The sequence below is a fragment of the Capricornis sumatraensis genome, chromosome 15, assembly GCF_032405125.1.
Source record: "Capricornis sumatraensis isolate serow.1 chromosome 15, serow.2, whole genome shotgun sequence".
NCBI lineage: Eukaryota > Metazoa > Chordata > Mammalia > Artiodactyla > Bovidae > Capricornis > Capricornis sumatraensis.
The window spans coordinates 23,792,081-23,810,229 of NC_091083.1; the positions used below are offsets into that span (position 1 = coordinate 23,792,081).

Here is an 18,149-nt window from a genome sequence, read left to right on the forward strand (position 1 = left end):
AGTGATGAGCGCAATTACACAGAGTCCCTGACCCCATGGGGCTTACAGTCTCACTGAGGAAATAGATATTATTCACATATTTAAAAAAATAAATGTAAAATGACAGGAGCTTAGACAGGACTTCACAGATGCTGTGACTTTATATAATCATGGCTTTGGACTTTCTAGAGATGGTGACTTAACTGAGATCTGAAAAATAGTAAGTAAATGAAGATGTGCAAAACCCTGATGCATGACCACACAGCAGCTGCAAGGTACCCAGTATGGCTGGAGCAAAGCATTGAGGGAGAACTAGGATGCAACATAAAGATGGAGATGAAGGGGGAGGCCAGATTATCAGATCTTTGTAGACCATTTTAAGGAAGTTTTTCCCCATTTGAAGGTTTTTAAGAAGGAAGGTAATATAATAAAATTGATTTTAAAATTTAAGATTTAGAAATGTCACTGGATACACTGGATACAGTGTAATGAGTGGATTAGAGGAAACTGGATCATATTTATTAGGAGTCTGTAGCAGTAGTTCTCAGGAGAGGGGTTGGCAGCCTCTCTCCAGTGACAGTGGTGGAGAAGAAGTGGCTAAAGTTTGGGGGAGGGACCTTTAGGAGGGACATTAGATGATGTCTTAGATATAGGGAGCAGAGAGTGAGATGTTAAAGTCCCGAATTTCTGATTAAATTACCAAAAAGTTGATGGTATCTGATGATTGTGTACCTCTTGCAGCTTAATTATTAAACCTGGTTCCTGGTAGTGCCGGCTGCATTTGTTTCTGAAAATGAATCACAAGCTAAGAGACATTTTTCTTTTTTAATTACCAAAATATATCAAGAAAAGTTTGCATTTTTCTTTGTCCAGAAACAGCAACAATCCTTAAAATTCAGTCTATGTGCCTATTAAATTGGAAGACTTGTCATAAAGCAAAGGAAAGCCATCAAATACTTGGAACATCAATAGGAAACATTACACTGAGAAATTTCCATATAAATATTGTGGAGAATTTTGCACATACGTGGTGTTTAATACAGTCAAGCACATTAAAGTCAGAATTGCCATGCAGCTTGTTACACAACTAATAACTTTAGTGCATATAAATGAAATTGATGATTTCAACCAATGGCTGTTACAAGAAGCATTGCTTGTCCTAAAAGTAATTTATTTTTTGCAAATTTCGAAAGCCTTTTCATCTTTTTCACTCACTTCAAACCCCACTCCTTGAAAAATGCTGATCTATTACTAAAGATAAGCCAATTATCCTTCAAACTTCACAGTATTAACTGAGTAGAATAAGATTTTGGAAGTATGGCTATAATACCAAAATATTTCTTCTGACTAAATATTAACGAGAGGAAACCATAGTGACTGTCACTTTCTCTCATAGCCTTCCATCTAGAAGTAGTAATTTTTAAAAATATTTTTAATTGGATGATAATTTCTTTACAATGTGCTGGTTTCTGCTGTACAATACTGTGAATCAGCCATAAGAATATAAATAGACATAGTAATTTTTTTTAAATGGAGACTTTTAATTTTTATTTTTTAGCTTTTATTTTTTTTATTTTTTTGGCTGTGTGATGTGGCATGCAGGATCTTAGTTTCCTGATCAGGGATCAAACCCGTGCCCCCTACAGTGAAAGTGTGGAGTTTTAATCACTGGATCACCAGGGAAGTCCCTAGATTTAGTACTTTATTAACATAGAATGCATTAGTCATCCAGAAATCAATGCTGTATTTCCTGACGTATGCATGGAACGTGATCTTTCATTTAAGGGTGGGGCTATATGCCTTCCTTTTTGAAATAAAGATTGAGCATGCAGTCAGTCTGAAGACAGGCAATGTGAAAAAATCTGTTGGCTTTAGTGCCAGTTTTATGTCAAAAACACAGTTGCTTGACATCCCCCTTCTGCTGCACAGCCCCAAACTGACACTTGCTGAGGACCTGCGGGGCCCAGTTCACGTCACAGCTGCGCTTGATTAGTCACAAGTGAGGAAATATCAAAGGAAAGCTCATCTCCCATTTGACATTTACTCTCTTGGTTCCCTTCATTAGGTCTAAGCTCCTGTTCTCTAGGTTTCGAGACAGATGATTTGTTCTTGCCTGGCTGCGTTTACTCACATATGCTTTTATTTATTGTTTCAGAATACTTGTTCACCTTTGGCGCCAAGTGCCGTTAGTAAGATGAATAGAGGACAGCTGACATTTGTCTTTCAAAAATATTAACTTATGTAAATGAAGTTAAAATGTGGAATCTTCATTGATTCTAAATTAACATTACCCAAATAATGTTAAATGTATATTCTATCCGATTTATTCTAAAAAAAGTACTTGGTGTCAACAGAATTGTCACATCTTGAAAAATGAATACATTCCAATGTTATCCTACAAATGTAGGTAGAGTGTTGAGTGGATAAGAGACTGACCAATTCTTTAAAAGTGCTTTGAGTTCTTCTACTGACTGAAGGGAGTCAAAAGTTTAAAAGCACCAGGGTTTTCCCCGGTGGTTCAGTGGGTAAGACTCCATGCTCCCAATGAGGGGGGCTCGCGTTCAGTCCCTGGTCAGGGAACTAGGTCCCACATGCTGCAGCTAAGCATTTGCATGCCACAACTGAGACCTGGAAAAGCCAAACAAATAGATAAAGAAAAGATTTTAAAGCATCAGCTCAAAGGAGCTACAAGCCAGTGAGTAGAAAAGATTACCACTGAGGGGACACAGCTAAGAACGGATGAGACACACAGCATAGGAGGCATCGATAGAGAAAGAGAGAGAGGTGAGATGTTAGGGCATGGTGACAAACTAGTGCATGCCAAGGGGAAAGACAGTTGTGGATGAACAGGAAGTTATTCTAATTTGGGAATGGTAAAGCTTGAAAAATAGAGTTTAGATTTAAGTTGAGATTAAATAAGTAAATATGAAAGGATTTTGAATAGAGAAGAAAAATGATAAGCTACCATTGAAATATGGTCATTGTGGTACAAAGGAGGGATATTTGGAACTGAGGTGGGATGGATCCAGAGAGAAGAATTCAATTTCAGAGTGAAGTCTGGAAAACACCTGCCTCAGAATCATCTTGGGTGCTTATTAAAAATTGGGCTTCCTTCCATACCTGACATAGTGTTTGTACAGGACTTTACCAAGGAGTAAACTTTACCATTCACCCCAGGGCATTCCAAAAGATTGAGAACTAGTATGATTCTTGTCAGCAGTGCAAGTTAGAACCACCAAGGGAGCTAGTAAAATATCCTCTCAGTTGATGGGTACACAATTTGGACCAATTCAATCAACATATCTGGAGCGGAATTTGAACTTTAATTTTTCTAATGTTCACTGGTGATTGGAACGTTCAGCTGAAGTTGAAATCCATGGAGACAGAAATTTGTTGTGGTGAGCCAGCTGTGGGTAAGGTTGAGATAGTGCTACAGGGCAGGGGATGGGTATAAAAAGCATTTGGAAAATAATGGCCAAAGTGATTCCACCTCCATCTATAAAATATTATTGCTTGATGTATTAGCTAAGATTTACTTTTCTTAAAAGTTTGCTCTGCTGCTGCTGCTAAGTCACTTCAGTCGTGTCCAACTCTGTGTGCTCTAATGTTGCTTTAAAAAAGATTAGAATGGTTTACCTTGGCGGAAGCAAAGTAGCAGCTGGTATTCTCATTCATAGTTATTTCGGTCCTTAATGATCTTTTGATTTTATTTAATGCCCATTTCAGCGCCCGAACTTCAGTGTAACTTTGAAAATGGAATTTGTAACTGGGAACAAGATACAGAAGATGATTTCGACTGGACTCGGTACCAGGGCCCAACATCAACGCTTAATACAGGGCCGATGAAGGATAACACTTTGGGCACAGCTCAAGGACACTATCTGTACATTGAATCTTCCGAACCACAGGTTTTCCAGCACCGAGCTGCTCTGCTCAGCCCGATCCTTAATGCCACTGATGCGGAGGGCTGCACCTTCCGCTTGTACTACCACATGTTCGGAAAGCACATTTATAGGCTGGCCGTCTACCAGCGAGTCTGGAACAACACAAGAGGACAGCTGCTGTGGCATATATTTGGGAATCAAGGCCCCATTTGGATACGGAAATCTCTCAGCCTTTTCAGCAGGCAGCCTTTTCAGGTATGGACAATGGCTTTCACAAGGTATATTCAAAGTGGTGTCAGAACGTTTAAGGAATATGAAAGATCTCTATGTTCTTGAATTAAAAGTGAAGTTTTTGGTCAGTTAGCTAGACTCACATTTATCATTTAATTAAAGGTGTACCCAAACTCATTAGGTTTCCTTCCTCCTTGACTACCTCCAGTAACATGTGATTGAAATTTCTATAGGTGGACACATGGCATTGAACACAGCTGTAGGTTCTTGCAATCTAAGTCATTGTTGTGCTGAAATGAAAAACCTGGAGGGAAAAAAAAAGAGTTTGGCTCAATCTCTAGTCTTCTGCCAAAAGTTCAGACTCTTAAATTTGTTATTTTGAATCTCTCATTCCCTCAGATTTTGCAAGTAAGGAGCAAAAATCCAGGAAGAGAGCACACATTGTTGGAAGACCTATTCTGGGGCAGAACCAGACTTTGAATCTAGGTTTCCTTCCTCTTGATGAAATATTCTTTAAATCTTTCCTACCTTCTCCTAAAAGTCAGTGTTTCAGTAGCAAGTTCAAATGCTTATGTGCTTTTACAGTGTTGTAAAGGGCTTTGGCACACTTTGTTTGATTCAGCAATTCCCTGAAGTGGGTAAGTCAAAGATTCTTTTTGCCAGTTTTATAGAATGGAAAAACTCAAGTTATTTTTTGTGCCATGCTTAGTCAGTCAGTCCTGTCTGACTCTTTGCAGCCCCATGGATTGTAGCCCATTAGGCTCCTCTGTCCATGGGGATTCTCCAGGTAGGAATACTAGAGTGGGTTGCCATGCCCTCCTCCAGGGGATCTTCCTAACACAGGGATCAAACTCAGGTCTCCTGCATTGCAGGTCAATTCCTTACCATCCATGCCACCAGGGAAGCCCAAGAACAGTAGAGTGGGTAGCCTATCCCTTCTCCAGGTGATCTTCCCATCCCAAGCCAGGGATCAAGCCGGGGTCTCCTGCATTGCAGGCGGATTCTTTACGAGCTGAGCTCCTGGCCAGATAGATGGTGAGCAGAAAAACAGGCACTTGTTCTAGAACCCACAATGTCTATTTAATTCATGCTCATTCTGTTTCTTTGTTGTTGTTTCATAATGCATTTTTTTTACTCTGCTTAATAAAAGAATTTTATTTATTTTTGGCTCTGCTGGATCTTCATTGCTGCACAGGCTTTTTTCTAATTGCAGTGAGTGGGAGTTACTCTCTAGCTAAGGTCTGCAGGCTTCTCATTGCCTTGGCTTGTCTTGTTGCAGCGCATGGGCTGCAGAGCATGTGGGCTTCCGTAGCTGTAGAACATGGGCTTGGTAGTTGTGGCTCCCAGGCTAGAGAGCACAGGCTCAATCATTGTGGTGCACAGGCTTAGGTGCTTCATGGCATGTGGGATCTTCCCTGATCAGGGATTGAACCTGTGTCTCGTGCATTGGCAGGCAAATTTCTTGCCACTGAGCCACCAGGGAAACCCTCGTTCTCTTTCTGATGCATCATATAGCCTGTTGTATGTAGGAGTGTTGAATATTTGTTTTTCCCTCTGGTCAAGTAGACATGCATATAATATATTGGAAGAAACTTCTTACCTATACTGGCTAAATCTTTTTTTTTTTTTTTTTGCATATTCTAAACTTCTCAGTTACCCGATTGAAAGCACTATCTTTATCGAAATGTCTCTAGTAAAGATTTTTACAGCCCAGAACTTAGCTGCAGGCCACCTGAGCTTCTAACCATCATACATATACATTGAATATGGCTCAGTAGAGAATATATCGGGGTTAGTGTTTTGTCCTGATAGACATAAGATGACATCATGAAACCTAGTCTGCAAGGTGCAGAGTGATATCTTGCTGTCCAGCCCAGTAGTAAGATCCATATAATCATGTGGAATGAAATTGAAGAGGGTTTTTTGATTTTTATTTGATAATTGCTTATCCACTTCAAGTTAATTCTTAATGTCTAATCAGGTCAGTTGTAATTTGGGCTTAACTAGAGAAAGAAACGGCAACCCACTCCAGCGTTCTTGCCTGGAGAATCCCAGGGACGGGGGAGCCTGGTGGGCTGCCGTCTATGGGGTCGCAGAGTCGGACACGACTGAAGCGGTTTAGCAGCAGCAATATTTAAATGGATAAACTTTCCTTGTGATGTTTACTGAAGAACTGCTTTTCAGTTATAGAATTGAGCTTATGGTTTCTGGAAGGGGATGGATGGGGAGAAGGGAATGTTAGGAAGTTTGGGTTATACACACTGCTATATTTTAAGTGGATAACCAACAAGGATCTACTGTATAGCACATGGAACTCTGCTCAGTGTTACATGACTATCTGGATGGGAGAGGAGTTTGGGGGAGAGTGGAGTCCCTTTACTGTCCACCTGAAACTATCCCAACAGTGTTAATCAGTTATACCCCAGTACAAAATAAAAAATAAAATAAAAAGAATTGGTTTTCAGGAGAAAATCAGCCTTGTAAGGGAGTGGTTTCAGAGTCAGATGACCATTGAACTAACCAAAATTCCTTTGGTTATGAATCTAAAGCATCAATATTGAGGTTTGAAACCCAACCTGAATTACACAGAGTACTCTATTTGATTTTATCCAAGGGTTCTTTCTTTTTTTTTAATGAATTTTAGGCATGAAAAGACGAAATCAGAGATTCTGCATGCTGTGTAGATTAATGATTTAAGATAATAAGGACTGAGACCATTTTAAGCAATAGGATGTTTGTTCATTGAATGGTGGATATACATAGTTTCTGTTCTACTGAACAAAGGTGGCAACAACCAACATTTTCATTAACTGTGATATTGTAGTGAAATAACCTAGTATCATGCCCAGGAATTAATAGGTACTCACTAAATATTTGGTTAATAGAAAAATTTAAATGTTTTTCAGGATCATTCATTTAAATTGGAATACATAGGATAGAACCAGATTGTGCATGCAGGTATAGGAACAATTTGTCTTCTTAATGTCAGTTTAAATTATCATCTACTGCTTTTGTGTGTGGTATGGTCAGTAAAAGCTCAGCAAGTCACTGCATATAAAACTTCAGGTCAACGTTCTACCTAATATTTATTATGAGATTTCTGAGATTTGTTTGATAACAGTACATTGTGAATGTACGGTCAAGCTAATTCAAATATCAATGTGCTTCATTCCTGAAAGTTTCTTAATATCCCTTTTTAAAATTAATTGATTTTTGACTGCACTGGGTCTTCATTGCTTTGCCCAGGCTTTCTCTAGTTGTCGTGAGCCGGGGCTGCTCTTGGGCGCAGTGCGTGAGCTTTTCATTATCGTCGCTTCCCCTGTTGCAGACCACATGCTCCAGAGTGCATGGCCTTCAGTGGGTGCAGCTTGTGGGCTCGAGGGCATAAGGGCTTCAGTAGTTGCAGCTCGAGGGCCCAACAGTGCAGGCTTAGTAGTTGCAGCACACAGGCTTGGCTGCTTCGCAGCATGTGCAGTCTTCCCAGCCCAGGGATCAAACCCATGTCTCCTGCATTGGCAGGTGAATTCTTATCCACTGTGCCACCAGGGAAGTTCCTGATATCCCTTTGTAATATCTCTTTCTGGCCCTCACTTCCATCCCTGGACAACCACTGAACTTTCAGTGTATATTAACTTACACCACTCAAAATGTTATATAAGTCAAATTGTATGGCATGTACTTTTTTCTGACATATTTCATTCTGTATAATTATTTTGAGATTCATTTTATTACCAAATATATCAGTACTTCACTTCCTTCTATTGTTAAATAGTATTCCACGATATGGATAGAGCAGTTTTTTTCCATTCTTCTTGGCAGGGATTCAATATCAGCAGTGTTCACTGATAAGTATTGCAAAAACCTAGTTTAAAGAAACTTATTAATTCTTTGGCACCACAGGAACCAAGACTTACAAGCTTCTGCTCACTTATTCCTAACATGGCCTTGTTTTCTGAAGTATATATTTATATATGAAGTTGGCCCAAGGAGAGGACATGGACTTTCAAAGAAAAAATTCTCCAGGTGGTATCACATCATTAATATATTAAGAAATTGTAAAATATAAACACCACAGAACTGTCTGACTAAATCTGAAAGAATTCTATAGTGTTCTGGTAATATTCCTCAGTAATAAAGAGAATTTTCCACTGGTGGATCTTGTGAAAAGATTGAAAAACCTTATTCATAATCATGATTTATTTTTTTCATTTGTGGGATATAGCTTTAAATACTAAACAGTGCATCATTTTTCAGTACTTCTAGGAAAAATGTTTCATAAGTTATATTGTAAATAAAAGAGGACCACATTTAATAATGTTAAGTTGATTCCACTTTTCATGAAATTGTAAACAGAAGTGCTACAAGTATAAATTATTTATGCAGTCTCATGTAACATTTTTTTTCCAAGCTTCTAGTGGAGTTGTTAGAATTTACATTGAAAGGTTTGGGGTGGAATCTGCTGGCTTGAAGCCTGTGTAAGTAGCGCTCATAGATTTGTTGCTTACTGGCAGCAGCAGAACAGCATACTGAATCTTCTTTTACAATCTTAAGTTTCTCATAGGCTGTCTTCTTCTGCTGAACTCAAATATAAGCACAGCTTAGTATGTCAACTCTTGCTCACAACCTGATCCAAAGTGATGAGCTTGGTTTCCAGTGGGAAGAACGTGTGAGTAAGAAAGGGAGAAGAAAAGGTTAGGTAGAGAATATTACAAGAATGCAAGGGCCAGAAAGGATGTCTCATTCCTTAATAAATCCATTATTTAAATTCTGCTTTACTTGTTATGAGAGAGCTTCCCTGTAGCTCAGATGGTAAAGAATCTGCCTGCAATGCGGGAGTCCCAGGTTTGATCCCTGGCTTGGGAAGATCTCCTGGAGAAGGGAATGGCAACCCACTCCAGTATTCTTGCCTGGAGAATCCCATGGACAGAGGATCCTGGCAGCTACCGTCCATGGAGTCGCCAACAGTCGAACATGACTGAGTGACTAACACACTACTTATGACTTCTATAATACTAAATGACATCTAATATTTTTGATTCTCTAAAATTACAGAATATTAATGAGTCATTAAACTTTGGAAATATATTTATATATTTGTAATATATGTGTTATATATTATGGATCATTAAGTATTAAAAAATCATAGAAATTAATACATACTATATAAAGTGAAAGTGTTCACGTGTGAATCTTTGCAACCCCATGGACTGTAGCAATAAGAAAAATAGCAAGTTTGAATGTTTTACTGGGTTGCCAAAACGTTTGTTCAGATTTTTCTCTGTGATCTTTTCTGTAACATCTAGTTTGTCTTACCCCCTTTTAGTTTTATGCCCTATTTGAAACTTCATGTAACTATGCTTTGGTTTGTTTGTTTCTTTTTCTCCCTGCTGTTGCATATATGAGCCATTCAATTCCTTTCTAATCATACTTGCAAATACTTTTATCCTCCCTTCTGGTTAGAGGAGTAGGATGGAAGCAGAAAATGTAGACGCAGTGTAGGGGGTCGCCATGTCTGGTTTGGCGGATTTTGCCACAGCAAGGCTATACAGCTGAAGGGCTCTGAGTGGGGTTGAAATCTCAGTGGTGGGATTTATTTACCATTCTGGAATTTGTGCAGAAGTGCTGGCTATGCTGCCAGCTGCCTTGCTGGCCTCTTGACAAAGTTTTTAACTACACTTTTGTGAAACTGCAGTATGAAGAAAAGTGCATTAGATTATTAGGGCAGAATTATTTTGCTAAAAGCAAAACTGTAGGTAGCATACTGGACATGAGCCTTCTTATTCAGACAGTGTCTGTGTATTTATCTGGACAAACAAAAGTTTATTCCCATCTGAGGTATTGTTCACCCTCTAGGAATAAACCCTGTGAAATGTCTTTCAAATGTGTTTTTTCTCTGCTGATCCAAACTCATTTTAATCATGTGTAACATTTCAGATTTGACTTTTCTCTGCAAATGTGTGTGTGTGTGTGTGTGTGTGTGTGTTTAACAATATAACATATTGAACCAAATTGTTTTGCTTGTTTTTATTGATGACACGTGATTTTGGCTTTTATCTTCAGTAGAAAATCAATGTGTCATAGCACTCACTAAGAAAAAGGTATGGTACCTCTTTGTAATTCTTTGTCAGATATTGCTTTATCTTGATTTATGTCTTTAAACTTTTTCTCATTCAGCAGAAAATATCATTGTGATATCTGTGAGAGCAAAGTGATCTATACCAATTTATGCTCTGAGTGCAGCCTCCTTCCAGAATTGCTTATGGAACATATCAACTCACAGTAGATTAGGGACACAATGCCTTCTTCCTTCTTAAATATGTCAGATTAACGATTTTGGTGCATATCCAAACTTTTACACTGAAATTTTTAGGGAAAATGTTCCTTTATAAAATAAAAGGTGATTGAAGATAGTTATTATTCTAGAGTATTCAAGGCCTTCCCAGAATTTTGGAGTCTGAAAAGAAAATCAGGATTCTTGGTCTTGGCAAGATTTCACTTTGTGTTATCAGGTTTGTCATTTGGAACTGCTCTAGGGCCTGTTCTGAAATTATCTTCAAAACAGCATTGTTGACTATGGCCAAACTGAAATCTGATTATAAACTTTTGAAAGATAATTTCTTGGACTAGAATTCAAGAAATCATCTTCCAAGTAACTTTTTATTTTATTTTATTTACTCCAAACGTGCATTGTAGTTTACTTTGTCTTGTCATAATCTGCGCTGGAAACAGTATTTCATTGTTACCATCTTGAACTTTTTATTGAATTCAAAAATGATTAGGCTGTTTTGTGCTTGTGTAAAAGAAGCCTTTACATTTTATGATATAAAACCTTCTGCCAAGGGGAGGAAAAGAATACGGATGAATGCAATTCTTTAAAATGTTTAAGGTTCAGTTCAGTTTAGTTGCTCAGTTGTGTTTGACTGTTTGCGACCCCATAGACTGCAGCAAGCCAGGCCTTCCTGTTCATCACCAACTTCCGGAGTTTACTCAAACTCATGTCCATTGAGTGATAATGCCATCCAACCATCTCATCCTCTGTCGTCCCCTACTCCTCCCACCTTCAATCTTTCCCAACATCAGGGTCTTTTCAAAAGAGTCAGTTCTTTCCATCAGGTGGCCAAAGTATTGGAGTTTCAGCTCCAGCCTCAGTCCTTCCAATGAATATTCAGGGCTGATTTCCTTTAGGATGGACTGGTTAGAACTCCTTGCAGTCCAAGGAACTCTCAAGAGTCTTCTCCAACACCACAGTTCAAAAGCATTAATTCTTCAGCACTCAGCTTTCTTTACAGTCCAACTCTCACATACATACATACATGACTATTGGAAGAACCATAGCTTTGACTATATGGACATTTGTTGGCAAAATAATGTCTCTGCTTTTTACTATGCTGTCTAGGTTGTTCATAACTTTCCTTCCGGGGAGCAAGTGTCTTTTAATTTCATGGCTGCAGTCACCATCTGTAGTGATTTTAGAGCCCCACCAATAAATGTCAGCCACTGCTTCCACTGTTTCCCCATCGATTTCCCATGAAGTGATGGGACAAGAGCCATGATCTTAGTTTTCTGAATGTTGAGCTTTAAGCCAACTTTTCCACTCTGCTCTTTCACTTTCATCAAGAGACTCTTTAGTTCTTCTTCATTTTCTGCCATAAGGGTGGTATCATTTGCATATCTGAGGTTATTGATATTTCTCCCAGCAATCTTGATTCCAGCCTGTGCTTCATCCAGTTTCTCATGATGTATTCTGCATAGAAGTTAAATAAGCAGGTGACAATATACTGCCTTGGCGTACTCTTTCCCTATTTGGAACCAGTCTGTTGTTCCAGGTCCAGTACTCACTGTTGCTTCATGACCTTCATACAGATTTTTCAAGAGGCAGGTCAGGTGGTCTGGTATTCCCATCTCTTTCAGAATTTTCCAAAGTTGATTGTTATCCACACAGTCAAAGGCTTTGGCATAGTCAATAAAGCAGAAATAGATGTTTTTCTGGAACTCTCTTCCTTTTTCAATGATGCAACAGATGTTGGCAATTTGATCTCTGGTTCCTCTGGCTCTTCTAAATTCAGTTTGAACATCTGGAAGTTCACAGTTCATGTACTGTTGAAGCCTGACTTGGAGAATTTTAAGCCTTACTTTGCTAGCGTGTGAGATGAGTGCAATTGTGTGGCAGTTTGAACATTCTTTGGCATTGCCTTTCTTTGGGATTGGAATGAAAACTGACCTTTTCCAGTCCTGTGGCCACTGCTGAGTTTTCCAAATTTGCTGGCATATTGAGTGCAGCACTTTCACAGCATCATCTTTTAGGATTTGAAATAGCTTAACTGGGATTCCATCACCTCCACTAGTTTTGTTTGTAGTGATGCTTCTTAAGAGGCCCACTTGACTTTACATTCCAGGATGTCTGGGTCTAGGTGAGCAATCACACCATCGTGGTTATCTGGATCATGAGGGTCTTTTTTGTATAGTTCTGTGTATTCTTGCCACCTTTTCTTATATCTTCTGCTTCTGTTAGGTCCAGACCATTTCTGTCCTTTATTGTGCCCATCTTTGTTTGAAAAGTTCCCTTGGTATCTCTTAATTTTCTTGAAGAGATCTCTAGTCTCTAGTCTTTCCCATTCTATTGTTTTCCTCTATTTCTTTGCATTGATCACTGAGGAATGCTTTCTTAACTCTCCTGCTATTCTTTGGAACTCTGCATTCAAATGAGTACATCTTTCCTTTTTTCCTTTGCTTTTCACTTCTCTTCTTTTCACAGCTACTTGTAAGGCCTCCTCAGACAACCATTTTGTCTTTATTTTTCTTGGGGATCATCTGGATCCCTGTCTCCTGTACAATGTCACAAACCTCTCCATAGTTCTTCAGGCACTCTGTCTATCATATCTAGTCCCTTGAATCTATTTCTCACTTCCCCTGTATAATCGGAAGGGATTTGATTATGAATGGGATATGAATGGGATATGAATGGGATTATGAATGGGATAGTGGTTTTCCCTACTTACTTTAATTTAAGTCTGAATTTGGCAATAAGGAGTTCATGATCTGAGCCACAATCAGCTCCTAATCTTGTTTTGCTGACTGTATAGAGCTTCTCCATCTTTGGCTGCAAAGAATATAATCAGTCTGATTTTGGTGTTGACCATCTGATGATGTCCATATGCAGAGTCTTCTCTTGTGTTGTTGGAAGAGAGTGTTTGCTATGACTAGTGTGTTCTCCTGGAAAAACTCCATTAGCCTTTGCCCTGCTTCATTTTGTACTCCAAGACCAAATTTGCCGGTTACCCCAGGTATTTCTTGACTTCCTACTTTTGCATTCCAGGCCCCTATAATGAAAAGGACATCTTTTTTGGATGTTAGTTCTAGAAGATCTTGTAGGTCTTCACAGAACCATTCAATTTTAGCTTCTTCAGCATTACTGGTTGGGGTATAGACTTGGATTACTGTGATATTGAATGGTTTGCCTAGGAAACAAACAGAGATCATTCTGTCATTTTTGAGATTGCATCCAAGTACTGCATTTAGGACTGTCTTGTTGACTATGATGGCTACTCCATCTGAATCCAATTAATGAAATGTTTCAGGTAAAAGATGTTAATTGATCCCTGAACCAGTCTCCAGCATGGTTAAGAGTAACGAATGAAGATGGAGAAAAATTCTAAAAATTGTTAAAAAAAAAAAAAAAGTAGATGTCAATCCCCATAACCTCATACTTTGATCTATTGGGCAATTCTGTGATGTACCTGAAGTGTTTATTTACACTGAAAATCTACAAAGGCCTTATCTCTTCCCAGCTTCTCTGTGAGTTACTGTCTATGGAAATTTTATTTATATTTGAAAACTTTGAAATTTTTAGGACATTTGAGAGGTTTTTAGAGACTACTTATGATATTTTATTTTATTTATTATTTTTCACTTCTTATTTATTTATTATTTTATTTATTATTATTTTTTAACTTTACCATATTGTATTGGTTTTGCCAATACATGAATCCGCCATGGGTATACACGTGTTCCCAATCCCAAACCCCCATCCCACCTCCCCCCCACCCAACACTATCCCTTCAGGTCATCCCAGTGCACCAGCCCCAAGCATCCTGTACCCTGCATCGAACCTAGACTGGTGATTTGTTTCTTATATGATATTATCCATGTTTCAATGCCATTCTCCCACATCATCCCACCCTCTCCCTCTCCCACAGAGTCCGAAAGACTGTTCTATACATCTGTGTCTCTTTTGCTGTCTTGCATACAGGGTTATCATTACCCTCTTTCTAAATTCCATATATATGCATTAGTATACTGTATTGGTGTTTTTCTTTCCGGCTTACTTCTCTCTGTATATACAATCGGCTCCAGTTTCATCCACCTCATTAGAACTGATTCAAATGTATTCTTTTTAATGGCTGAGTATATGTACTACAGCATTCTTATCCATTCATTTGCTGATGGACATCTAGGTTGCTTCCATGTCCTGGCTATTGTAAACAGCGCTGCGATGAACATTGGGGTACACGTGTCCCTTTAAATGAGGACTGTTCTGGAGAATCTGAAATATGTGTCCCTGTGTATAAATACATCCTTTTCGTGTAGAGGCTACTTGAATACTTTGGTGTCTCCAAATTCACACTCTGTGCACATCGATTTAAGTGCAAATCCATATAAATATATTTTCTGTTATTAGCAGAGTTACTATGATTTTCATTTGTATGTATCATGAGTATTCTTTAAATTGCAGGTCCCTGATTACTGCTTCAGTTAGTACAGAGCAGACCTTCACCCACTGTGTCCCTGGTTGAAGCTTCATCTTAATTATAACACAGTCAGAAGCAATTAAAACCCATGAGGAAGTGTCAGAAAAGCTAGGGAGCACCTAAGCTCTATCTTAGAATAAGGCTTTATTTTTCTTTCTCAAATACAGTGTGTAACTACTTGTTTTGACCTCCAAGACTCTATACTCCTCCTATGTTGTTGCCCCTGACTTTTGAACTTTTGATTCCATTTTAAGATTTATTCCTGCCTTCTCTGCTCTCACAGGTAATGACAGCTTCCTCTATAATTCATGGCTTTATCTTTGCTCAGATAACTGCTAATGATGGAGGCGGGTGTATTACATGTCCTTCTATCATTTGGATCTACAATTAGTAGTGTTATACCTACATTGCAAATTATAGTGCTATACCGCCGCCGCAATTTATGCAGTGTTAGAGAACTTTGCATTGACTTGGAACTACTACTTGGTGTAAAGTATGAGTTAATTTTAGTTTACATTTTAAGTAGCTCAGATTCAAGAGGTATTTTTTTTAGTACAATAAATTTAACTTGTACTCTGTTATAGAGTGATTTCAGGTTATTGAGAAAGACAGAATAAGGACTTTAGAGTAAAATATGGACTTTACATTTGCTTGCGTTCAAACCCTGACTTTGTCAGTTTTATCTGTGTAGCCTTAGGAAAATTATGTAAACTCTTTGTGCCACATTTTCTTTACCTGTAATCAGGTATGATAATAGTGCTACCTTGTATAGTTTTTTTTTTTAAGATTGCATGTATTAATATATACATATAAAACACTTGCAATTTTCCAGGCATACAGTAATTACTCAAACATTAGCAATAAGAACAATAATAATAATAAATATAATAGGTGTTATTAAGTTTAAAAGTAAAAATTGAAGGTTGTCACTGAGCTAGAGTAAACATCATATGACCTTTGTCTCCTTTCTAAGTGGTTGAGGAGATAAGCCATTTCCTCTATCTTTGTGCCTAATTACTCTAAATAAAGGCATGTTTCTCCTCATGGACTTCCCTGGTGGCTCAGACTGTAAAGAGTCTGTCTACAATGCGGGAGACCCGGGTTTGATCCCTGGGTCGGGAAGAGTCGGTTCCAGAGGAAGATCCTCTGGAGAAGGAAATGCCAATCCACTCCAGTACTATTGCCTGGAAAATCCCATGGACAGAGGAGCTTGGTAAGCTACAGTCCATGGGGTCGCAAAGAGTCGGACATGACTGAGTGACTTCACTTTCACTTTCCCCTCATGGTAGCCAGCACAAACTACCTGATTCTTCTCTTATGTTGTAATATAATGATAAAAGTGAAGTCGCTCAGTCGTGTGTGACTCTTTGTGACCCCATGGACCAGGCTCCTCTGTCCATGGGATTTTCCAGGCAAGAGTACTGGCGTGGGTTGCCATTCCCTTCCCCAGGGGATCTTCCTGACTCAAGAATCAAACCCAGGTCTCACACAGGACAGTCAGATTCTTTACAGTCTGAGCCACCAAAAGATAAATTATCAAATTATTTCAAAATTTGCTTATGTTCCACTTATGTTTGATAACACAATGCTTTCTTGGGTTCCATTTTATTAATTAGCTTTGGCAAAATTGACTCCTTCCAGGACTGTCATAGCCTCTCTGAGTGTGGGATTTCATGGCTCCAACTAGTCTCTATTCTAATTATTGCCTGATCTTTGCCTTTCATGCATCTAGCTTGACTTGCATTATGATGTACAGTCCATATTTATCCTTATTTAGTAGCTTCCATCTGCATCAAAACAGGTCTTTTTCTTTTCCCCTCAATCTTAACCATATTTATTTCTGCTCCTTACATGACAAAAAATAAAAAAAAACTCAGCTTTTGTCTGTAATCCCCACATGTCATTCACTTTGTTTTAAATATCTAGAGTCAACCTTTACTTTTTTAGTGAAGTATTTTGTATTACACAAATACAATAAACAAAAAAATGACAATTTTCAAAAGATATTGGCATGATCCTCAGATGATGATGTACCATGGGATAAAATTGGGCCTGCATAAATTAATTTTCATTAAATAGTTATTAATAACTGTACAGAAAACTGTAAGCGTTTACATTAATGTTAGGAATAGGAAATTGAGCTTGATATCTGCTATTATTGTTCTTAATAATAATAATATGAATATATAATAATAATATTTTAACTTTGCATTGTTAAACATTATTTGTTTAAAAAAATTTGAGGGGAACAGTTGATTTACAATGTTAGTTTCAGGTGTACAAAAAAGTGAATCTGTTACACGTGTATCTGTATCCACTTTTTTTTAGATTCTTTTCCCACATAGGCTGTTACAATAAGGACATACTGTATGGCACAGGGAACTCTACTCGATACTCAGTAGTAGATCCAACCTTTATAGTCACTGTTCACAAAAGTTCCTGATGTACTGTCAGGACTGCTACTGCCCTTTGACAGGAGGCCAACCTATATTCAGTCTAAAGGTGTGTCATCTGTGGATGCTGTCACAGGGCAGGATGCTGAGTGTCTTAGTCAGTCTGAGTTCTAGAAAGGGGAAAGAATTAGCTTCTCTTTTTCCCTAACTCCTTCCTACTCCATGTTATATTAGTAATGATTGCTCTCTAAAGATTCCTAAACAAAACAAAAACAAAATATAGCAAAAGACAAATGTTTTAACAGGCTTTGAGTGTTAATGTATAGATTTTAATTTATCTTTGCAGTATCTATCACCTAATAGAAAGGATGATGTAGGTTTGATTTGCTGGCCATGAATTAGCCTTGTCCACACAAAGTTCTGTATGACTCATTGATTATGGACACTGCTGTGCACAGCCTAAATCTCCCTCAGGATAGAAGGGCTCCCCCCAGGTGCTGGGGCTGTTGGCAGCTAATGCTGCTTAGCTGATTCTCTCTCTAGAAATTGCCCTCAAGAGGGTTGACTTGCTGAGGGGATACCTCTCCTTGGAGACCGGCCATATCTGCAATCTGATCAATGCAGAGCCTATATGCTCAGTGCTCTTGCCTCCATGTAGGACAGTACTGAAGGGCTGGCCCAGTTTCTAGGCTCCCAGCGTGGTTGGCTGAGGCCTCTGTTGTGACTGCATCACAGCTCAACTGCTCCGTCCACTCAGTCCTTCCTTCTCTCACTTCCCTCCAGTTGTTGGTTCCAGGTGAGTTCCCCCAAGAAAATTTCTGTACCCAAATCTCTGTCTCAGATCTATTTTTACAGGGAATCTGGCAAGAGTCCTATTTCCATGTGTTCTGGCTGTTAACCCTGATTAGTTTTAG

General features: G+C 38.6%; 1 protein-coding gene across 1 annotated transcript in view; it reads left to right on the forward strand.

Moving 5' to 3' along the window:
- MALRD1 (MAM and LDL receptor class A domain containing 1) overlaps positions 1 to 18,149 on the forward strand; it is a 590,849-nt gene that overhangs the window by 124,877 nt on the left and 447,823 nt on the right. Inside the window, exon 18 of the mRNA XM_068987706.1 lies at positions 3,706 to 4,118. Within this exon, the coding sequence (XP_068843807.1) occupies positions 3,706 to 4,118 (413 nt within the window). The remainder of the gene's footprint in view (positions 1 to 3,705; positions 4,119 to 18,149) is intronic.